The sequence below is a fragment of the Odontesthes bonariensis genome, chromosome 1, assembly GCF_027942865.1.
Source record: "Odontesthes bonariensis isolate fOdoBon6 chromosome 1, fOdoBon6.hap1, whole genome shotgun sequence".
In the NCBI taxonomy this organism is placed as follows: Eukaryota; Metazoa; Chordata; class Actinopteri; order Atheriniformes; family Atherinopsidae; genus Odontesthes; species Odontesthes bonariensis.
In genome coordinates this window covers 38,371,566-38,395,433 of record NC_134506.1, presented here as the reverse complement: position 1 = coordinate 38,395,433, position 23,868 = coordinate 38,371,566, and the positions used below count along the sequence as shown (strand labels likewise).

Here is a 23,868-nt window from a genome sequence, read left to right as displayed (position 1 = left end):
TCGATAGGACATTTTCATCAATGAAATCAGTGCTGCTGAAAAAGGCAATCATGACCAAGCCAGTTCAATTCAGGTTTTTACAGTTTTTAGTGCAGATGTACTATCTAATTCTTTAAATTTCAAAACAAGTTCGAAAAGTTCACTCAATAAGATGTAGATGCATTTGTGATCTTTCTCTGAAAACTGGATTCAATGTGTACTAAAGTTGGCATTTCTATTCAAAGACAAACATGCGTTTCTATCCCAAAACATGATGAAATTTTCAATCGTATAACAATGTAGGTGGAACTCTATTTTTGATTGTGTCACAAGTTAGTTATGTAAAACTGTAAAACTTATTCTACTCAGGGTGAGTGAAAAAGAAGACTGACTCAGAAGAACCACAGACAGAAATGACTTTGATTACGAGGTATTTGTATGATTTAAGTCATTCAAGTACAGGGGAGGTTTTTCACAATACTGTACCATATACTGTGTTTGTGTATATCTCTGTTTAAAGTGGTATTTTAGTTTTAATTAAACCCTATAGCGTGGGACCATAAAATTCCATGCGCCGTACGGATTTGGGTATGCTCATGAGAAGAGGTTTTACTGGTCCATCTACCTAGCTTCTCATATCCATTCATTATAAAGAAAAGAAGCCTTTTAAGAAAAGAAAGCAAATTGAAGGGGGAAAAAAGCTGCATATGTCCCTAACTGATGTGACACAAGATGTAAAAGGTCTGTTTAGATTCTCATTCATCCAGGTCATCCAGGTCATGGTAATCTTAAATGCTTAAATAGAAGTCATATGGAAACCCAAGAACCAATAAAAAAGATGTCCAGCTGCCTTTTATTCAAACAATTTGGATTACAAGATGTAGACCAGATTTTAAGAGTTGTTAGAGGGTGTACATAAATGTTTGTTGCCATAAGAAGTAAGTCCTCAGGTTAAGCTGCGTTTACATCTCCGACAGTCATACCAGATTATCGAGTTTGAGCCCCACCCAACACAATACTGTCAAAGGGCTTTTCACATTTCAGCTTCACTGTCAGCTGCAGTTGTGGTTAGGCTTCAATATTAATAAATACACTGCTAGGCTACTGGTTGGCATTATGTGGCATGAATGCTTTCCTAAAGTAAAATGTAACCATCTCTACTACTACTGTTTAAACATGTGGACAATTTTAGTTTTTACACATTTTCTTGTGCAACTGGGCTGATTTATTTAGCTTGTGTGTGTCATCTGTGCGTGTCATCTGTGCGTGAAGGGACAAGAGGACTTAAATGAGTCTGAGTAGAAAATTGCATTTCCTTTTCTGCTTCATTTTCAAGTGGAGGCATGATGGCAGAGCAAGTTAAGAGCTGCTTATCCAATTTGAATTATTTTTAATTGTACATCTCCTGCATAAGTAAGAGCAGTTAGCTCCCATAATCAGGAGCTGGAGCAGAGCTCTGGCTTTCATATTCCACTCATGTGAGACAGATGCCATTAAAATCATCCCCAAATCATGATCATCAGCGATGCATCATGATTTCAGTCTAAGCTTATGCAAAACATGGTGGATTTATTGTGGTAGTGATGACACTCAATGAGCATGTGTCATTTTCGCATGAGCATTTTATTTATTCCTGAGCAACTCCCAAAACATTTAAAACATATAAAAAGATAGATCTCTCTGATGTAACTGAAAAAGTTTGCTGGGTTAAGCGGAAATTTGGAAAAAGTTGTCCGTCATTTGAACTCTCTGATCTCATTCCCTCATAGTTACGAAATGATGGATGTGATTGATCGAATCATTGGCAGTCAGCTCAGCTAGCTCTCTTTGAAGTCTTGCTTGGCTAATTTGTCTTTGGTGATTAGAGTTTTGTATGGTGTAAAGGTGCCAGGTTTAATTTTAAAAAAAAAGTCTTCGGGATTTATTTTTATTTGTGCCATATTCATTTTAAATTTAAAGAATCTAGATAAGTGTTTGTGAAGATCTAAGTGTAACCATCAGCTTGATGAAAAACACAATGGGGAGGGAAAATCATTGGACAAATGACGACCATTAATTGCTTCATACCTTCTACTTAGTTCATTAAGGACGCCGAGCTCTTTGATTAGTATTAGTTTGGTTCGCAGAATAAACAGATCATGCACATCTACGCAGGCCAGTAATTTACACACTGCAGCTGTCAGTACGATTCAAAGATCCTTCATCTTAATTAGATTTTGAGTCACATATTCTTTTTAGAGACTAATTTCGTTCAGTCAACAGTAACCAGAATTTCTGCAGTGACATTTAGTGTTACTTATTCTGCGGAGACAGAAATAATACCTCAAAAATTTGCTTTCAAGAGTAGTGATTACAAGATATGAAGGATAATATTGTGGTTGTGCATGTCATGAGATTTTGCATAAAACCATGACCTTCTAATCTGAACGTTTCTCTGGAGGAGGAATACACTGTGGGTCACTGTTTAACTTGAAAATTGCAGTACATCAAAACCTACACTGGGGTATAAACTACAGAAATGTGATGAATATCAAACAGCGATTTTCACAACCGAAGAGTGTGTGGGTTTTCTCCAACAATTGGATTTTTCACATCCACGGTATGACTCTATGACTCCAAAGTCAGATATAATATAAGGGAATGAATACAATAATAACTCAGAGCCTGATCTGCATCTGCTGCTCGGCAACAAAACAATATTCTGACTATCATGCTCTTTTAGGCATGTTAATTAGCTTAAGATAATTCTTGTATATCTTAGACCTTTCTCCACCCTGGAGATAGGGCCAATTTTAAGATCCTAAAACTGATTTTGCCATTTGTTTTAAATTTGTTTCCAAAAAAACTTGCTAAAACCTCTCTGAGATTTGAAAACAGGGAAATGTCAAGAAATACACCTTCACTAATGTTATAATTCCAGTGTTATATTTATAGTAAAACATTGGTTTCACCTTTTTAAATGGGTTTTTAGGCAGTGACCATGTTGGAAATAGTATGTCTTACGACTGTACAGTATAGGACAAAGTAACATATCAGAACCAACAGGACAGAAAAAAATACAGAACCTCAAAAGGATTCAGTACAGTTCAAGTACAAATCTAAGTTTGTAATTTTTAAAAAACAAAATTTGAATCTGTAATATAGAACATTTCTGCCTTAAAATGTGTATTCATGAAAATGTTGATTTGTGCCCATACATTTTAATAAAAGCACAAACTTATTCATTTACACAGGTACAAGCAAGAGTTGATAGCAAGATACGTGAAATTAAGGATGTCAAACATCTCCAGTTCTTTGGTCAAAAATCCTGAGAAAACAAATCTACTTTTAGGTTACATTGTGTATGTGTTACTCTTTGCTAAAACTCAATTCAAAGTGCAGTAAAGTTGGAGATCAGAAAAAAATGATGCCTTGTGTGCACACCTGAGTATGTTTATCTTAAGAACAAGCCATAAAAATGCTGAAAACCCATTCAATTAAATGCTGAACATTAACTCCAACAGCCAGGAATTACAACTGAAGCGCATGCGAGTCAGCTTCAGTGTGGACCGACCATGCTGGCCTCCCAACAGACTCACACAAATGTCACAGCAGTCAAAATCCCAAACATACCTCTCTTATCGATGTACAGTATCACAGATTAAATGTAGATTGCCAGTACTTTAATTCTACATTTCTTTCATTTTAAAGCAGCCCTTTTTTTTTTAAAGTCCCACTCCGGCTGTTATTATTCCCCTAAAAAACTCATATGTGGTCCTTAAAGAAAAGTCAATTTGAGCTTTTTAACAATTTAAGGAACCTACAACAGCATTTAAGATCTTTAGGTCTTCAGATCTTAGGATCTATGGATATGCTAATGTGCTCCACCCACATCTCTGCAACGACTAGTTCTAATATTGGAGTAACTCAGCAGTACATGTATGAACCAGAGAGGGATTCTCTAAAAGAAGAAAGTAGATTATACAAGGTCACGTGCAAGTGGAAGTATCAGAAAGGTAATACACTCACGTTCTAACACTTTCAACAATATAAGAAACATATGCATGAATATTAATATGACACTTTGGCTTGGCAATGTTATCAGCTTATGACCTGATGATATGTTGGCTTCGGCGTGTTCTCAACTCTGAGATTTTTGTTTGCTCCTATTTTAAAGACCAATCAGCTAATAATGATCAGGGTTGATAATTTGCTTGCATTGAATGTGAGCGTGGGCTCGTGGGCTTTTCTCATGTGAGGTGATACCTGCTTGTACTCAAACAGTTCCAGCAAGAGGCTGGCAGCTGGTGCCAGGTAGGAGGGTGACTTGCTGGGTGGCCCAGCTGAGGCTGCTCGCCAATTGCTGGCTACAGCTCAGTGTAGCAATAAACGGGAATCTGCAGCAGGACAGAGAGAAAACACATGACAAAATGAACTCAGTTAATGAATATGTCTGATTGAGATGTTACCCAGATAAATAATTGGGACAGTGTCAGATTTTATCATTAGTTTGTTATTAAAATCCAGCTGTTTCAGGGAAATATTCACAAAGCTGCTGCCTGAAAAATGATGACAGCAAACCCAAGTCATCTCTGGTTGGTTTCCTTAGCCAGGGAATTTTTTTTTTTTTAATTGGCTTTGTATGTATGAATTGAACTCATTTTGAATTTAATTAATTGGATGTGATGGGATTATGATTACAATGAATTGGACTCTAATTGGCTTGCCTTGAGAGGACATTTGTTGTGATTTGGCACTATATAAATAAACTGAATTGAATTTAATTGAATTCATGGGCTCTCCCTTAGAGATAGGGTGAGAAGCTCGGTCATCCGGGAGGGGCTCGGAGTAGAACCGCTGCTCCTCCGCATCGAGAGGAGTCAGATGAGGTGGCTCGGGCATCTGGTGAGAATGCCTCCTGGACGCCTCCCCGGTGAGGTGTTCCGGGCCCGTCCCACTGGGAGGAGGCCCCGGGGGAGAACCAGGACACGTTGGAGAGACTATGTCTCTCGGCTGGCCTGGGAACGCCTCGGGGTCCCCCCAGAAGAGCTGGAGGAAGTGGCCGGGGACAGGGACGTCTGGGTCTCTTTGCTCAAGCTGCTGCCCCCGCGACCCGATCCCCGGACCAGCGGAAGATAATGGATGGATGGATGGATGAATTCATGGAACATTATAATGTCTCCAAATAAATTTAATACACATTTGGTGTTTAACATCTTTAGAGAAGACATGAAGGCTAACAGAACCTGATTTGGCCCAATCCCAATCACCTCTCTCATGCTAACTACTCCTCACAACTTGTCCTTGTGGATTCACATTATCTATCAGTTCCTCATGGTAGATATAAAATAGCTGAATAGCTAAAGCAGTGGTGCTCCGCAGATTCAAAGCAGAAATCCCTGATCATAGTGCTGATTGCTGATCACGCTCAAGATATTTTCTGTAAGATGAAAATGTACCTTATGGACATGTAAACAAAAATGAACAACCTCATTTTCATCACAAGTTTCGTCAGAATACTACAACATTTTTGTTGTGTCTGATTGCCTTCTCCTGCAAACATTTGTGGTCTGCATTTTGGTAAAAGTTAAAACTAAGATTCGTTGTGCTTTGGACTGAAATGCTTTGGAGTGATGGAACATGAGGACAAACACAGACCATCTCACACACCGCAATAAAATTCAGCATTGCAGGTTATTATTCATTGTTTTCTTATTTTTCTTATTCCCAAACTGAGGCACCAAAGTGACGACATCTTTCAAATAGTTTTAAAAAATATTTTTGACAGTTTAAAAGCTGCAGGCTTCTTCCCTGAGTGTGTCTGATCCATGTTGGTGTGTGTGTGCGCTGGAATTAGGATGGCTCAGGACAGATTAGATAATTATAGACACCTGCTGTCTAAGCGTGGCCTTGTGTTGTCAGGTGTTGCAGCATGAGGTGGACTTGATGCAGCGGGGTGAAAAGACGGAGCAACTTGCACGGAACTGTGTGGGCAAATGTTTTGCCATGTGCTCTCTTAGTCTGGCATTCCACTCCTTGCTTATGTTCTTAAAACAGCTCAGTAGCTGGAGTCTTCTCACGCATTTCAGTGTAACCAGTTTGACAAATGTATACTTTATAAAGCTGTCAACTGCAACCTGTTTTTTAAAAAATTTCATTAGATTATAACTTGAACAGCTAGGACAAACAAAATAAATGCTGTCATAGCCACTCCATATAGCGACTCATTGTACAATGGTTATGGCACTCTGTGAGTAAAAAGAGGCTGTGGTCACTTCCAGCAACTGAGGCCACTCAATGACAAAGCTGGACTAAACAAATTTGCCTTTTCAAATAACTCAAACATTAAGACCCTTGTTGCTGCATTTTTTTGCTGTCATATGCAAAGTCTCTGCTTTACTGATTTGAACTCAGTGAAACTCAACATGGATGCTATCATGGGCTGAACAGTGGTGCAGCGAGAGGGTTCCTGGATTGAATCCCAACTGGGGCCTTTCTATGTAGAGTTTTCATGTTCTATCCGAGCTCTCCTGGGTTCTGTTTGGGTATTCTGGCTTAGTCCCACCACCCAAAAACATGCATATCAGGTTAATTGTGTCTCTAAATTGACCCTAGGAATGATTATGAGAATTTATGGTCATTTGCCTAATTTTTCTCTGTGGAGCCCTGTGATGGACTGTCCAGGGTATATCCTGCCTCTCGCCCGATGACAGCTGAGATAGGCTCCAGTCCCCCCGGACCCTGAATAGAAAATGGATGGATAGAATATCATATTACAGATCGATCAATTTGCAGAAACCTCAGTATTGGTTTTGAAAAACATCTCAATTTGTTGTTTGTAAATGTAACTTTAATAAATGGCCTAATTTGATCTCATACTAATGATGTCCCCCGATGCAATGATGTCACCTTGGAGACATGGAAATCGGATGATTGTCTCACAACAATCAAAACATAAACTGCCAAAGGGTAGATAAACAAAACAAAGTGGAAAAAAAGAAAAAGTGAAAGCTACCAACAAGGATTTTCACTCCACTCCCCTGCTAATCTTAGCAGGTTGACTCCACCCTTCTTGTCTGGGAGCCTTGTGTCAGACCTCCACGTTTGTCACTTTACCTCTACACACCTCCCTGCAGCTGAAAGAGCAGACATCTGTGATTGTGGATATACATCAAATTCTGAAGAGAAAGTGATCTGCTGAATTTTTTTTTTTTGAACAATTGAAAGGACTAAAGTCTTTTTGAAGATTCTGACTGGATTTACTGCTGCTTGAGCTATGACTTTATTTTTTTCACTGGCACCATTGGCTGTGTAGTAACTTCCCACAAGTGCAGTTTCAGTCCCGTGTAACATACTTAACAGCTGGTAAGCATTATTAATAACATGTACTGTTGTGGTTGTAGTCTGTTGAACTCTGTCACTGAAGAGGTGCCTTAAAAATAATGTGCTTTGAGCAGTTCTTGAGTAAATTTCTCACAGAAACTTGCATCATCTGTGATGCAACAGGAGCTGTTGTCTGTTATATCCAGATACATAGATCCTTGGAGGGCGTACTGCTGTCAATTCTCCATCTACAATAAGTCGAGTATGATGCCTTTGTTTAAAATAAGTCTTTTTTAATTGTTGCTCTCTGTGCTGTTCTGCCCTTTGACCCTGATGAATCCGCCTCAAATCCACAGATCTTTGGTTGTTACTTTTTATGGTAACAGCATTAAACTCGTTACTATCTAACAACTTCTAAACAAATTTCATTTAGTACTACATTGCTGAATACTGCATACTCATAAGCATTTTTTTTTTAATCTTAATTGTTGTGTCCAGTTTTTTTTATTTACCATGTGTAGGAAAACTATGAAATTTTGGTTTTACGGTTCAGGTTTGGATGTGAAATTAGTTACGTCCTGCACAACTCTTTCAGACAAGTGGTGGTGACACCTTGACTTTTCCTCGGAAGCCCCTTTTCTGTTATGTAACTCAATCACTTGTGCGTTGGGAGGGCTAATTTTATCCTCTTTAAATGGCTTAAGTCTCATTAATGCCAAAGCACTGTCTATCAGACAGGCTTGATTGACTTGGCGGCTGTTTTGTCCTTCTGTGTTCTCTGTTCTCTTTAATGTCTTGTGCTAAAGGAGCTCTTTTCATATACTGAATTATCATATACTTTACTGAATCTGTATAGAAAACTTCAGTATGTTTATAGAGTGAACATATCTGAAGCTTATTTCTTGTGTCTGATGTGAATTGTTCGCCACAGGAAGTAATTTTAACAGAGGAAAGGTTTCTGTTGATCTACAAGCTTTGCAAAAAGAAACCTGTATCATTCTGTAATTCTTGCTCCTAAAGCTGATGTTCCAGGTGTTCGAGTTGTCAAGGTCAAATTTGTCCAAATGACCCCAGGGATTCGCTGTTACTTAACTGTGTACGTCTATGTACAAGGGATTTAAAGGTTGCTCAGGGGAGAGTTGATCTTTCGTTAAAGAGGCTTTAAGTCAGACCCCAACAAACCTGATGTTCTTGTTGCTTCAGAGGCACGATAAGGCTGGAGATAAAGACCTGCATAGTAAGATGGATGAGCTTGTGATCTGTAATTGACATTCAGAATCTCCCAACAATACTTTATAAACCTCTGAGGACACCCCTCATAATACCTGAATGCAATATCATCTGAATATAAGGTTGAATCACACACCATTTAGCACTTACAAGTGCCTAAATTCAAAATGTGGTTGTCCATGAAGGTTCTCATGCAACTTTAATGCAGGACATTGTACTAATATCTGTGATTTAACACAGAACATCTCAAAGTAGCATTACTTTTGTATGCTGACAAACAGAAAACAGAACCAGAGGTGAGGATGAGAGTAAAAAAAAACTTTTTCAAATTTAAAAAAATAAAACTAGGATCATTTATGTTAAATGCAAATTATGAAAAGGATCAGTAAAGATATTGATTCTGTGGTGATTGGTTATAAATGTCACATATAATTATAAAAAGCCATGCTGAAACTTTTTTTAAATGCACAACAGAGAGCAATTTAATCATGTGCATGTGTTTTCATTAACTGCCAAATGACACAATAGGAAAAAAAACAAAAAAACAACCCCAATGCTGATATTTCAGCAAAATGCCACCACATGACAACTATACCTTTTTTGGCACCTCTTTTCTTTTCTTCTTTCCCTCTTCTATTCTCACCTCTTTGAAGTAATCAGTACAGTGCATGTTGGAGCTGCTGGATAGGATAGGAGGTTCACATCATCCCCTGAGGGTCTACAACCACGTGCACACGTGCTTTGACCAACCTGTAAGAGTGGATGGCACAGTGACAAAAGCATTATCCCACAGGCTCGCCACCACATACAGAGCTAATTATGTTTGATCCGACAGTGCTGGTGGGACTCAAACTCCTGTGCTCCTTACCATTCCATACCGCAACCTTTTTTTTTCTTTATATTTGCGACAATTGCCTTTGCATCATATTACAGTACGACGCTCACTTTCTTCATCTTTGATGAGCGGCAAAGAAAAAATAATTGAATTACTGAGCATGTCTGCTGATTTGAAATGAAAAGAATGGAGGTTTATTAAAGTGTAAATTATACTGTCACTTATTAGCATCAGTTTTTCCTTTCTTTACATCTTTTTTAGTGCCAACAAAATGCAGAAGCAAGTGGAGGTCAGGATGGGCGAGAACCACCTGGAGCCAATCGTGGCCACCCCCGAGTATCCATGTAGCAGTTTCTGTGATAAGATAATGAAGAACATGGTTCTCACTCTCACAATCCTCGGTAAGTTTGTACTCCTGCCATCATCCTCAGTCCACAAGTGGCCCATTCATCTTCTACTCTCATATATCTTGTTCAGAGACTCAGTGGGGTAGGATGCACAATTCAAACACTACACTGTTTCCACGTGAGCTGTGGCTCACCAGGAGAACGGAGAGGAGCAGGTGCAAAGATGAAAAAACTCTAGTGAACTGCTATATATTTAATAAAATGTTATTTTGCTAATTTGATCGGATTGTATTCACCATTATGTTCTTCTCCGTTTGAGGGAGGCAATCAAAGATGTAATCTAATTCATTCACGAATGACAAATTAGTTAGATCGACCTGAATTCTCTTGAAAGGGATGTCATTATTTCAGCTTGTCACAGTGTATGAATGGTCTGTTTAGACATTTTTTTTAGAAAATACAGAGAAACAACTTGCCGGACAGGCTCAGAGGACTGCAATGGATTTACGTTAGATAGGTTTTGAGAATCTTCCCATTCTTCTCAGCCAAGGTTTTGTTTATTTCTTTAAGCCTTCACAATAGACTGCAGAATGCAGTCTTTGATAGCTGCCTGAAAAATAAGCCGCAGCACCATTAAAGTCCATTTCCTGGAAAAAATAAACAAGCCTAACAATCCCTCCAATTAAAAAAAACACCCTAAAACTTTCTGTTGAAAGTTATGTAGTTCATTCAACTTGTTAAACCAGATGAGAACCAGGAGTTTATCATCAGGCCTTAAATATGCAATCGGTGTAGAGTACCTGCTGCTGCTGCATGTCCTTGGGCTTTAAGAGGAAAGTGGAACATCAGAGGAAAATCTGCCCTCCCATTACAAAAAACAGGAGCTCAACTGAGAGCCACTACAGCCTTTGAAATATCGAGCCTTCTGAGCCATGGTGCTGTGCTGCATCGAGCCAAAACATTTGACAAAATACCATTTAAAGATAGTTTACCCCATCTTTTTTTTTTAGGTTTCATCTTGGTAATATGGATCGTGTTGCATTTAAAAACACAGTGAATTAAAAAAAAAATTATTTAATATTTGGCATAATATGATTGAAGGAGAGGAAAACTATTGCATGAAAATGACTGCATTGTTTTCATTTATCTTTTTTTTTCAACTTAATACCTGCTGACAAATGCAGAGATGTTGCGCAACAGAAAAAAAGAAGAAAAATTGACTGGAGATGATCTAATTTTAATTAGACTCCTTTGTTTGATTGACTTAGTATCTCGTCATATAGGTTTTTATCTGTCACACAAACACAGCTGTCACAAAATCTATAAGCATATAAGTACTGTGACTGTGACCTGTTGTGATGTTTAATACGTTTCAAATTAGCATTATCTGATAATTTGTTTTTTACATATGTGTTAACATGTTTCTTTTGGACACAAGTGTGCGCTCATGAGTATTTGCATTTTCTATCTCATGTCTCAGTGTGACCTGGCTTTGTCTGATGTGTGCTTTCTCAACTTGACAGGTGTGTTTCTCGGTTCTATCGCGGGAATGCTTCTGCGTCACATATCACCTCTCCCTCCTGATGTTGTAATGATCATTGCCTTCCCTGGAGAGATCCTTATGAGGATGCTAAAGATGCTTATTTTGCCCCTTGTTGTTTCCAGTCTGGTCACAGGTGGGTGAGATGCAGTAAAAGCTGCATACAGTGTGCTGAAATCTGTCCTGAAATGAGGTTGCACAGTACACGTTGTCAGCTGGGAGTTTAGTTAAAACAGCAAAAATGAGAGAGTGGGTATATTTTCTATCCGGCAAACAGAAAAGTTTCTAAGATTTTCATTTTGTGTATGGGTGCACAGTATAGTTGTGTGTATTCTTCAAATGAAAAAAGATGCTGCTGTTTTTCCACAGTGAAATATTTTTGGTGAAAAAGGTCCCAAAATAAAACAACAAAATTGGATTACATAATGTATTGGGAACATATCAACTGATATAGAATGCTATACACACACACACACACACACACACACACACACACACACACGTACATATGTATATATATATATATACATAGCGCACACTCCTGTCTATTATACATAACAGTTGTGTAGATTACTCCAGACCTGGTCTAACTTATTTGACGTATTTTGCTGATGTCATAACTTTAAATCAAATTACAATTACAAGACAACTTTGCTTGACAGGATTTGGTCTAAATTTTACTTAAGACATTAAAAACGTTGTTAATCAACATACAAAACTAGTTTTTTTATACAGCATGAGTTCTAGAAATGATTTTTCTCAGCTAATGTTGAATACATTTTGCATGGAAACATTGTTGATTTAAAGGTAAACAGATTGATGCAGATTTATTTCTGTCAAAATGCCAAGTTTTGCAGTAAATTATATTTATTTATACTCACTACCACATAATTAGTATTTTATATCCATTTGTTCCTACTTGTTCCTTCTTGGGAACAAATCATGAGAAATATTTGCAAAAAGTATGTGTTTTTGCAAATTATGTGCAGTGTCTTCACAGACCAACAAACACCAGAATGATCAGTTGAGATGGTTAGATTTGAAAAAAAAAAAAAAAAGATTTATTTTTCTTTATTAGATTTCTTACTTTACCATTATTAGTCAATTTTGGAATATTTGGATGTCAGGCTTACCCTGTTTTCTTGTTGTACCAAAAGGACTTGCTGGTTTGGATGCCAAGTCCAGTGGCCGTTTGGGCACCAGGGCCATGGTGTACTACATGTCGACAACGGTAATTGCAGCTATCCTCGGAGTGATCTTAGTGCTGGTCATTCATCCAGGGAATCCCAAGCTGAAAGCCAATCTCGGACAGGGGAAGAAAAATGATGATGTGTCCAGCATGGATGCTCTCTTTGATCTTATCAGGAATCTTTTTCCAGAAAACCTGGTGCAGTCCTGCTTCCAGCAGGTAGGAGTCTTGCAAAGGATTTTCCACATGGTGCCTTTTTCAAATGCAAGCACCTCCAATTGTTTGTTTCCCTCACTCTTTTTTTTAACCTTTTTTTTTTTTCGTGTCTCTTTTCTAGATCCAGACAGTAACCACCAAAGTACAGGTGCCCTCTAACAGAACCAAAGCACCTCCGCAATTCATAGTTAAGAGGTCGCTTCAGTTCAAGAGTGGGATGAATGTCCTGGGTAGGCAAAAAGTTTGAAAATACACCCACAGTACAACTGAAATAAGTTGGTTGTTGGAGGAAAAAAAACATTTACTTCACATTTTTCTGTTTATGTAATAGCAAGAAAGAAAACCCTTCATATTTTGTCAAAGTTTAATAGATATTTATTTTGCTTTTTTAGTTGTATTTTTGGTAATAACTTTATAACTAGTTTCCCTGGTTTTGGGAATTGTTTTCAATAATTCAAAAAAAAATCATTGGTTGTCTTTTACTTTATATATGAATTTCCTGCATGACAAGCATATCCATGATTAGAAGATATAGATGTAGACTGGTGTCAGAATAATTCCATGGAGAATTAGTCCTTTATTCATACTAAATAAGCATTTTTTTGTGTTTTGTACAGGTTTGATTGGATTCTTTGTTGCTTTTGGAGTGATTATGGGGAAAATGGGAGAGAAGGCCAAGCTAATGTTGGAGTTTTTCAACGTCCTGAATGAGATTGTTATGAAGCTTGTGGGTGCAATTATGTGGTAAGTCCAGTTCTCATCATTATAATGAGACTACTGTAAAAACAAACAAACAGAAAACTAACTGTGTGCACAATGTATCTGTCTTCAGGTACTCTCCTATTGGTATCGCGTGCCTCATCTGTGGTAAGATCATCTCCATTGCTGATTTGGAGGTGGTTGCAAGGCAGCTGGGGATGTACATGGTGACTGTGATAGTGGGCCTCGTCATCCACGGAGGCATTTTCCTTCCGCTTATCTATTTTGTGATAGTACGAGAAAATCCCTTCACTTTCTTCATGGGAATATTTCAGGCTTGGGTCACGGCCCTCGGAACAGCATCCAGGTAAGAGGGACTTCTGCTTTTGTTCCTTTCTTAAAAATAGTATGATTCAAAGTCTGAACATTGTGTGAGATTTTTGTGTAGTTGAATACTCAATAAAAGTGTAAGTAAAAATGGTAATTGGTATTGTTTCAAGTGCAGTGTTTCACTGTAGTTAATTGCACAGCCCTGGTTCTATTTTGTGAAATTTATCTTTTCACCAAAAATAATTTTCACCGAAAAAACACCAAATTTCAGGCAAAACAAACTAAATAACTGATGAGTCACACCTGTTGTCATCTCCACGAAATTTAGACGAACAGGGAATGCATTCTGCCAGAAGTTTCTTAATTCTTCACGAAAGTTAAACTCAAGAAAGCTTTAGACTACATTAGTCAGTTTCATGCAGACAAATGAATTCATACCATTTTGATTTGCAACAAATGCTGCATGTATGGTTTGGTAAATGAATTGCTGAATCATACTGTATGTTGTCTGTGACTGTCATCACAAAGCATTTTTTTTCTTTTTGCCACAGTGCTGGTACCTTGCCTGTCACGTTCCGATGCCTAGAGGATAACCTTGGCATTGACAAGAGAGTCACACGCTTTGTCCTCCCGGTGGGCGCCACCATCAACATGGATGGCACAGCGCTTTACGAAGCTGTGGCTGCCATCTTCATCGCTCAGATGAATGGGATTGAGCTTGACTGGGGTCAGATAATTACTGTGAGGTAAGAATGCGGCAACAGAAAGGTTTCATAGCATTTATTTCCACGGTAAAACTATCAAGACATAAGAAGCGATAAAATTCTTTATTAGTCCCACAGCAGATAAATTATTCTTTAACTGTGTTTTAAGTCTACCTTAGCTAAATTACAAATCTCTTTTTGTCAAATCACATCTTGACTCCATTAAATATGCATATTGAAATATGGTTTGAGATCCTTGTTTATTTTTGGTAATTTTACAAAACTTTGTCCTTTTTAATGAACATAAAGTGATAAAGATGTGTTTTGACTTTAGTTAGGCACTGCACACTCGGATACTTACGAGTTTGATGGCTTAATCATTAAACTACTTAATTTCTCAGAATAAAAAATGCAGTGTGAACACTGTTCAAAGTGTGAAAATGCAGCAGCATTACATTTTTTACAGCTTGTGTTTTACCCTCCCATTGAGAGTTGAATTTGTCTCCTATTTAGTATGACAGCCACCTTGGCCAGCGTTGGAGCAGCCAGTATCCCCAGTGCTGGACTGGTGACCATGCTTCTGATCCTTACAGCAGTGGGGCTGCCCACTCAGGACATCAGCCTCCTGGTCGCTGTGGACTGGCTATTGTGAGTTCCATGTCAACACTGTCATGACAATTCAAAGCATAGTGGCACATTCTAATACCATGCAAAAGCTCTAACTTTGATTTCTTCTCTTCGAGTTTGTTTAAACACTTGATGTCTTGCCCCTTCTACCTTCATCTTGTCATTTTTTTTCAACAAATTCCCTAGTTTAAAAAAATCTAAATCTATTGTCATCTAAATGACTAAAAGGCTTTAATAATGATACGTTTGAAGGCTTTTCATTCATAGCAAAAGGAGCATCAAAAAAGACAATATTTGAATTTGAATATATTTATTTTTAAAGGTTACATTTGTTTTTTTTTACGACTAACGTAATCATTACAAATTACGTTAGTCGTGTGGACGTTTATACAATTTCAGTGGAATTATTAGAACGCTACTGTTCATTATAACAGATAGCTATATGTTTGTAAAATGACAAGACTACCACGAGAGACACACATCAGCAGAATATAAACTGCTCCCACTTGTTAGCTAAAACGGGTGGAAAACTGTTCATGACATACGGAAATTCCAATGACTTTTAAATTGTGCAACTTGAATGTGCGCATCAAAAAATGTTAAGGAAAGCATGGCAGTTGTGAGTATTACTGGGAATGTGCCATGTTCACCACTTTAATTTAGGTGCATACACATTAATATGTGTGGCATCAAACTCAAAAAACAACTTTGTTTCTTTTTAAAGAGGCTTATTTTGATGCCATGATGCTGCTTGGTCAAAATACTAAATGGGGCGTCAGTCAAATTTCTAATCAGTTGTAATGGGCAATTCGTCCAAGCTGCCCCTAAATTTCACACAAAAACTTGCAGTGATTCCAGAAGAAAAGTGAAGGGCATCGCCAAAATCATCAGAATTCCCCTTCTGGGGGCCAATGAATCAATGTACATAATTTTTTACAATACATTTTGAAATATTTCAGTTTAAACGACGATGATGGTGAACCATCAGAGTGTATTGTCTAGAGCCATGCCACTTATGAAACGAAAAAAAAGACTATTTACAGAGAAAATTTAGTTTATTGTTCCAGTGATGTTCTTTTTTTTTATCCACAATGATTTCCCTAATCTTTATGCTCTGTTTTTCAACATGTAGGGATCGTTTCCGTACTTCTGTTAATGTGGTTGGGGACTCCTATGGAGCAGGTATCGTGTACCACCTTTCCAAAGATGAGCTTGACAGCTTTGACGCCCAACAGGCCCGGATCGATGAGTTTGAGATGGCAAAGACTCAATCCTTCTTTGAAAACAACACCAACCAGACTGTATATGCTCACCACAACTCAATCTTGATAGACGACTGCAAGGTACATTTCACATTAACGGACATAGAGACATGCATGTAGAGAACCCCCCACAGCTCTGTGTTTGTCTCTCTTTTTGTGTCTGTGTTCTTTTCTGTGATTTGTGTCTTTGCTAATAGTGAATATCATATTTTCATTATTGAAAACATTTTCTGAAACATGGTGAAAAATCTGAATAAATATGCCTATATTTATTTATTCACCTATAGGCCATATGGAGAAGCAGTTTTTGTGATACCAGGTTCAACAAAAGCAAACTTTGTTATCTTTATACAGTATTATATTGCCACATGGTTTTAATCATCTTCAAAAAGCCACAAAATCCAAATGAAAGTGTTTATTTCTAAAAAAATCAATCATACCCAATGTGTTTTCTTGTGCATTGTTACATTTAATTTGTATTTTGTCGTGTTATGTCCTTCTTTTATTTTTCCTTTTTTTGCATAATTAATTGGACATGTATTTATGGCGGCCCTAACCAAATCACAGTTTTCAATAATTAGACATCCTGTCAAGGAATTGGTTTGTAGTTAGTGGTATACATAAAGACTGCTGATTCACCATATGTCATCCAAAGTGATGCATTACATTCATGAAATGCCTGTCTCAGATCCTTTCCTGTAGCAAATTCTTTTATACAAACAGCAAAGTTTTGTTGATCTTTCACTGCCTCTTTAATGAGTGTGAGTATTGTAATTCGGTTGGGGAGAGAATCCATAAAATACATGGCCAACTCAGGAGAACTATAAAAATGTTCTCATTGAATGTAAGTAACAAAGTACAATGTCATGTTAACACAGTCACTCTAACAGTCTATCAGTGTATGATATGACATGTTTCTTTATATTTGGGGATCCAAACACTAAAAATTAGCCCCATGGTCAATGGCCTGTATGAAATGAAGCAATGGCTTCTCTGCTCCCAACCTCTGAACCTCTCTTAATGATGGTGCCTTGGCCTAAATAGTTAGATGTTCTTGATAATTGCTTACAGGTCACCATGGGCAAAAATGGCAACACTCCAGAGTTCTCTCTTGTTGAGGAAGAACCATGGAAATTCGGATAAAGCAGATTCAGATGCCACAGCACCTTACCCTGAGTTTCACCAGCTATAACTTTCTGCGGACACAACTAAAAGAAAAAAAAATTAGGGAAAAAAAGAAAATAAGAGTCATATAAACATGGACACAGAGTGAAGAAAGGCCAACACCGAAGGGTAACCGTACTGCAAGAACAAGCCGTCGGCCAGTCACTGAAAGAATTCTGTTACCCATCTGGGTAGCCACTGGAGCAAATCTTATATTAGCACCTTGTATAAGATCCTGCATCTGTATGAAGTACATAAAAAACTGTAATGATTGTGCACTCCATGCCCTTCTGCAGAAGAATCAAACTGATGACACTCAGGGCCCTACTTGTGGTTGCTGCATGCTTTTTGTCCTGTCGACAGAGACATTCTTCTATATTTTGCAATGCTTTTTTTCAAACAGGGCTAATCTAATTAATCCTTCTGACAGGCTTCACATCATTATGGATTCATTTGTCATTATCAACAGTGTACTTGTGATTTCTGAAACGCTCTGTCTTCCTGTACTGTAAACTGAGAAAAACACGTGCAGGACAGTTAAGTATTGCTTTACCTTTGACTTTTTGACTTATGGGATTACACCCTAACGTCATGCACATGGTCAAGCCTAAGAAGCAAAGCTTAGGAGTTAAGTAAAGGAGTGGCCTCTAAAAGAACAGAATGTGTTGCAGAGAGTAAAGCTCCAAATAGAACTGATGCAGGGTGCCCTCCTAGTTACTGTATTTACCTAATCCTTTATTTATTTGTCTATTTGCTTTTGTATGTATGCTGTTTTATGAGTGAAGCACTGAGTGTCTGTTTGCCTGTGTCCTGGAAATTGTGTGTGATCATTATGTGTGCTCCTGGGGGGAAGAGGGGAAGATTAACAAAGAAAAGAAAGCTGCCGGTTCAATGAGAGAAAACAGGAGAGGATTGTCTCTTAAACTCTCAGCAGGCTCGTGCTTTGTTGTGTGTTTTACTTCAAACTGTTTATTTATTTGCTATATGACAACCTTGCCTTGAAGATGTCACCTGCAGAGTGCAGTCACTATGATGAAAAAAACATTTTGTGGACAAAAAATTTCTAATCATTTCTGTAGAATATTAAGATTCCAATTTTAGCAGAGCAAAAAATATTGAAGCCCCACCTTCTAATTTTGCTGTATTCTAAGTGAGGGTGGCTGGGCCTTCCCCACAAGATATTATTTAGATTTTGTAGAGTTTGCACAGCAGATTTGCATATAAATAACAAGCTTGTAATTGAATCTAGAGTTAATAAGATATGGTCACGTCTGTTTAGCAAGTGCGCACTAAATTCTGCCTCCAGCACTCGCATAAATCTGACGCTGCAACAACAAGGTCACTGGATGTTGTTTTTACATGGTTTTGAGTTTCACAGTGTAGAAACTCTGTCAGAATATAGGTGAAAACTGGATTATTTATCTTTCTTTCATATGAGCAACAGCTTATATTTTCATGTTTAAAGTGCCTGCTTGCACTTTGTGTATATACCCTCTTTAGATAACTGTACAAATCAAATGTATAGAGTTGATATTTTTGTCATCATAATTGTTTTTACTCTGTTAAATGTTTATATAAAGACTATACATATGTATACATATGTATACATATAGAGAGAGTATTTAACAGTCTTAGTACTATGTGGGTTTTTTTTCTGTTATGGGCCAGGTGTATCAACAGGTTGTGAACTTTGGGAAATTAGTATGTAACAAATGCATGAGGTGTATCTCTTGTTTCTTAATGATTTCCAAGGGATGCATCACGACATTTCTTTATCTTTTGAGTTATTCTTCAAAGGTTTTGAGACCATGAGGGTGACTTTGGTGTGCAAGAATATTGGTGTTGGCAGCTACAATATGTCCACACATTAAAACTTGACAACCCATTCAGTGTGTGGCTTTGCCACCTAGAAACAGAGTTTTCCTCATGAATATGGAGCATACCCTGATCTATTTAAAAATCTCATTATTTATTGATTACACCACGTTCCCATATGTTTTATTTGTTCTGTTAGAAAATATTCCTAGTCAACTGACCTAGTGGGGTGTTTTCTATGACTTCTATGAAATTTTAGGCAATACAACTGTTTCTTTGTTTTTTATCTTTTGCTTTGATTCTGTGTACACATCAGTCCATGAATGTATTAAACATTTCTCTTGTGTCTGGCACTCCTTCTGATGCAGAACTGTGTTGACATTGACTGATTAAATGCAAGTAGACTTGAATGGACTTGTACTTCATAAATTATCCCAAACACAAAATTATTTGTCCAAAAAAAACAAAATGGACTCGAAGTGTGTAAATGTTTTAATACTTGTGTGTAAATATTAAAATGAAAGACAAATAAATATTTGTTGATGAGCTGCTGTTGTGTTTATTCCTAGTAAAACGTGGGACGCGATGAAGCAATTGAATGTCCAATGAGTGCATTTTACAACATTTGAAGTGCGGCGTGGGTGTCAAGAAGAGCTTTTAGCAGGCTGAGCTTTCTTTAGTACTCTGAGCTTCTATAATGGGCATGTGAAAACAACAGAGCTTAATGTAAGTTACACTTCTTAACACAATCTTCCATAAGATTATTACAAAGATATAACAATAATATTACAACAAAAATACACTGTAACAAATACATTTGAACTAAACTCATTACAGAATTTTTCTTTAGTCCATTAACAGTTCTGTCAGTTTAAACCTTAAGAATTCCTTATAATATATATATATACATAAAAAAAAAAAATTGGTGGGAAAAAAAACTGGGAAAACTCTCCGGTTCCATTTGAATTGAAATAAATGACATTTTTACCTGACCAGTTTTCGGTCTCACTAATAATAAACAGTGTGATATGGCAATAAATATTGTACCCTTAAGGTAAATGTCTATTAAGAACTTTTGAGAGTCAGTAAGACATAAATAGATAGTAATTCCTGTAAGACAACACTAAGAGCTCTGAAGTTTCACATTAAACTTCCGCTCAACCGTCTGCACAGTTTTGTTTCTCTGATCAAATGAATCTGCTTCAAACACAGACTTATGGTTCTCTGATAAGTCAAGTCTTCAGAAGGTCTGCCTCTGAACTCAGTCAGATGAAAATGTGCCTGGAAGATCCTCCACAGATAAAACTGTATACTCTGCATCCTTTCCATTCTCGCGGGGCTGTTCTTTGTGTAGGATGCTCTGCATCTCTAGCTCCCTCATCTGGTTAGAGGAGTTAGTTTTGGTCTCATCCCTAGGTGCCTTGTTTGTCCCATTCCACCTGCACAATGAGAAACAGAAAATATTCATATCAACCCTAAGAGAACTTACAAAAATACTTTTTTTATACCAAAATTCCAGTCTTACTTGTCTCTGGTAGCAACGGCAGCACAGAGCATGATAAGTGCTACAAGACCAACAATAAATCCCAGGATGATGATCCAGTCTGGACATATGGGAGAGTAGTTGTTAATTAAGATAAATATCTCAACCCAGAGTTTAATCATGTGGAAATGTTTTTTTTTCTAGACTCACCAGGTGTGCTGTGTCCTGATTCTTCCAGTTTCCCTACTAAAGAAATATAAAAAACACAACAACAAAAGATTACACACAGTTCTTTAACAGCCAAGAATGAAAAGATTGTAACTATTGTATTGGTTACGAGTTTAACTTGTGTTCATTAACAGAACATTTACCCCTTGAATCTTGAACTTGTTTTGTTGCAGTAGTTTCTGTTTTGGAAACGGTCAACAAGGTATTTGCAGCATTTTTTTCCAACTCTTTATGTTCAGAATCTTTCAATTCTGAACCAGAAACACTGAGAGTTGTGGATATTTCAGGTGATTCTGCTGTGGGAGGATAAAGGATCCTGTTCATAGGGGACCCTTTTGTAGAGGTAGAGCTCTGAGCAGGTGAACTACTTAGAGTTGTGGAATCTCCACTTCCAAACTCAACGGCGCTATCAATGAAGGACTCAGCACCCCCCTTAGTCAAAAAATTATCGAAGAGGCTCACAGATGTCTGAGTGGTTGTGGATATTTCATGTGATTCTGCTGTGGGAGGATAAAAGATCCTGTTCATCGTGGGTTCCTTTGTAGAGGTAGAGCTCTGAGCAGGTGAACTACTTAGAGTTGGGGAATCTCCACTTCCAAACTCAACGGCGCTATCAATGAAGGACTCAGCACCCCCCTTAGTCAAAAAATTATCGAAGAGGCTCACAGATGTCTGAGTGGTTGTGGATATTTCATGTGATTCTGCTGTGGGAGGATAAAAGATCCTGTTCATCGTGGGCTCCTTTGTAGAAGTAGAGCTCTGAGCAGGTGAACTACTTAGAGTTGTGGAATCTCCACTTCCAAACTCAACGGCGCTATCAATGAAGGACTCAGCACCCCCCTTAGTCAAAAAATTATCGAAGAGGCTCACAGATGTCTGAGTGGTTGTGGATATTTCATGTGATTCAGCTGTGGGAGGATAAAAGATGAGAAACCCGTCCGTAATGACCTCTTGGATAACGTCCACCTTATGTTCGGCAGGGATCTTGGTTGCAACTATAGGACAAAGAGAAAAATCCATGGATCAACTTAAGTATTTACCAACCAGCCCTGACATGAGTGTAAAGGAAAGTTACTGAGCTCCTTTGATTTATTACTACTGAACCATGCAGAGCCTACTTTCTTCCCCAAAAATTCTTGTGTAAGCTTGTTTTACTTTGATAAGGTGTGAGAGACAGTAATGATTAACCTGTGTGACTAATCATCAGTAAACCAAAGAGAGGCACGCCTAATCAAATCATCAGTTACAATATTTGACACACCTAATACATCAGAGCAACAATGACATTCTCACAATAAGCGATGTTAATAAAGCATTTAGCATTGAGTGGAGCTTTGAGGTTTATGGCCATTTTATGCTACTTTATCTCCATTATATATCAAATATTGCACATAGCGAATTTGCAAAATACAATACGTTGTTATCCAACTTTCAAGTGGTTTCCAGCCTGTTTGACAAAGTACCACTCACAACTGTTTGTGAGCTGCTCTAACTAAAAGTGTTTTTAATTATTTCAGTTTAAAAAAGCAAAGATTAGAGCACTGTTACAAGATAAATACAAATCTTGTGACAGAAGTTTGGCTTTTTCTTTTTATCAGGCAATTTTATACAGGATAATGCTATCTTGGTGTGCTTACATTGATAATACAGAAAAAAAGTCTAAAAGTATTATTTATAATGGCTTTACTTCATATTTTTATGACAATTACCTGATAATACTTATTATATGTTTATTAACAGTTGCAATGACAGACCTTTTTCCCTATTAACTATTATAAGAGGTAACCTGGGTTGATTTAAAAGATAGCTAGAGAGAAATGCCCTAAGAATGAAATCAAACATCTCCACTTTGCATTTCTACTCAGTCATTTTCAGATCAGGTGTTTCCACCTATGAAGTTACCAGTTGTTTAAACTGGTGGAACATCTATGTGCTGATCTTTGGTTTCACCGTAATGTAGATAAAAGCATTAATGCACCTCTTGGAGCAGCTCACAACCCTTTACAAAGAACTATGTGTGTACTCTGGAGGTGCCAGGGAGATCTGCCCACAAACCATGAAATACGACTCTTACAGAAAGAGTTAGACCTGAAACATAGAGCATCTTAGGTGGCAGCAAGGTAAGTGCAGACTCACAGCGAATGAAAATGACGGAAACTTCAGGTATCTGCATCCTTTGTTGTCACATCGCCACATCGTTATAAGCCCCCAAGTTATTAAAAGTCTTAAAAAGATAGTAAAATGTTAAAATCGTGTAACTTTTCTTTAAAATGCCACTTACCATTAACAGGTGTTGAATGGACAGCAGCAAGAAGTCCGAGAAAAACCAAATGAAGAACCCTCATCTTCATTGTGAATGGAGCCACAGGCTTGAGTTAGACAGCAAGCAGAAACTTCTTGACACACTAAATTCTAAGATCTGTAACAGATTAATCACGGCTTTGCCTTTTATACACAACAGAGGGAAGGTATCACGTCAGTACAATGGCTTGAAACACACAAACACACACAGGAAGGCAGGCACACCTGTTAACACACCCTCATCCTCGTACTCACGCTTTTTTCCCCCTTCTTCCTCAGGCACAGCGTGACAATATGCAAAGGATACAGATAGGAAAAATAGACTTATTTGGGAGTTTCCGTGAATTAACAACAAATGCCCCAGATGAGGCTGTAAATCTTTGACACAATTTATGCTTAAAAATGTTCATAATAAAAATCAAATGTATTTACTGAAAGGACAGTTTTAAAAGAGCCAAAACTGCCACTTAATCGCATGGCTAAAGGAAGCAGGAAAAACATATTATTTTCTTAGTAGTATTTCCTGGATCTCGTGTTTAGAAGGAACCAAGTTTAAAACAGAAAAAGATGGACCTGAAAGAACAAACTATTTCAGAAATCAAATACCGAAGAATACG

The 23,868-nt window shown here is 37.6% G+C and overlaps 2 protein-coding genes across 2 annotated transcripts; one reads left to right on the top strand and one right to left on the bottom strand.

Annotated features, from left to right (window-relative positions):
* The first annotated feature begins 9,617 nt into the window (after window positions 1-9,617).
* slc1a2a (solute carrier family 1 member 2a) lies at window positions 9,618-17,558 on the top strand. Its single transcript, XM_075472148.1, has 10 exons — window positions 9,618-9,747; window positions 11,217-11,369; window positions 12,391-12,641; window positions 12,760-12,868; window positions 13,256-13,382; window positions 13,471-13,704; window positions 14,219-14,413; window positions 14,885-15,019; window positions 16,131-16,341; window positions 17,332-17,558. The coding sequence occupies exons 1-10, from the start codon at window positions 9,618-9,620 to the stop codon at window positions 17,401-17,403; spliced, it is 1,617 nt and encodes a 538-aa protein (XP_075328263.1). The 3' UTR covers window positions 17,404-17,558.
* A 1,947-nt stretch (window positions 17,559-19,505) lies between these two features.
* cd44a (CD44 molecule (IN blood group) a) lies at window positions 19,506-23,444 on the bottom strand. Its single transcript, XM_075466646.1, has 5 exons — window positions 23,232-23,444; window positions 21,094-21,945; window positions 20,933-20,968; window positions 20,765-20,843; window positions 19,506-20,678 (listed from the first exon to the last, which is right to left on the bottom strand). Exons 1-5 carry the CDS (start codon window positions 23,299-23,301, stop codon window positions 20,501-20,503), a joined length of 1,215 nt encoding a protein of 404 aa, XP_075322761.1. The 5' UTR covers window positions 23,302-23,444; the 3' UTR covers window positions 19,506-20,500.
* Between the last annotated feature and the right edge of the window lie 424 nt (window positions 23,445-23,868).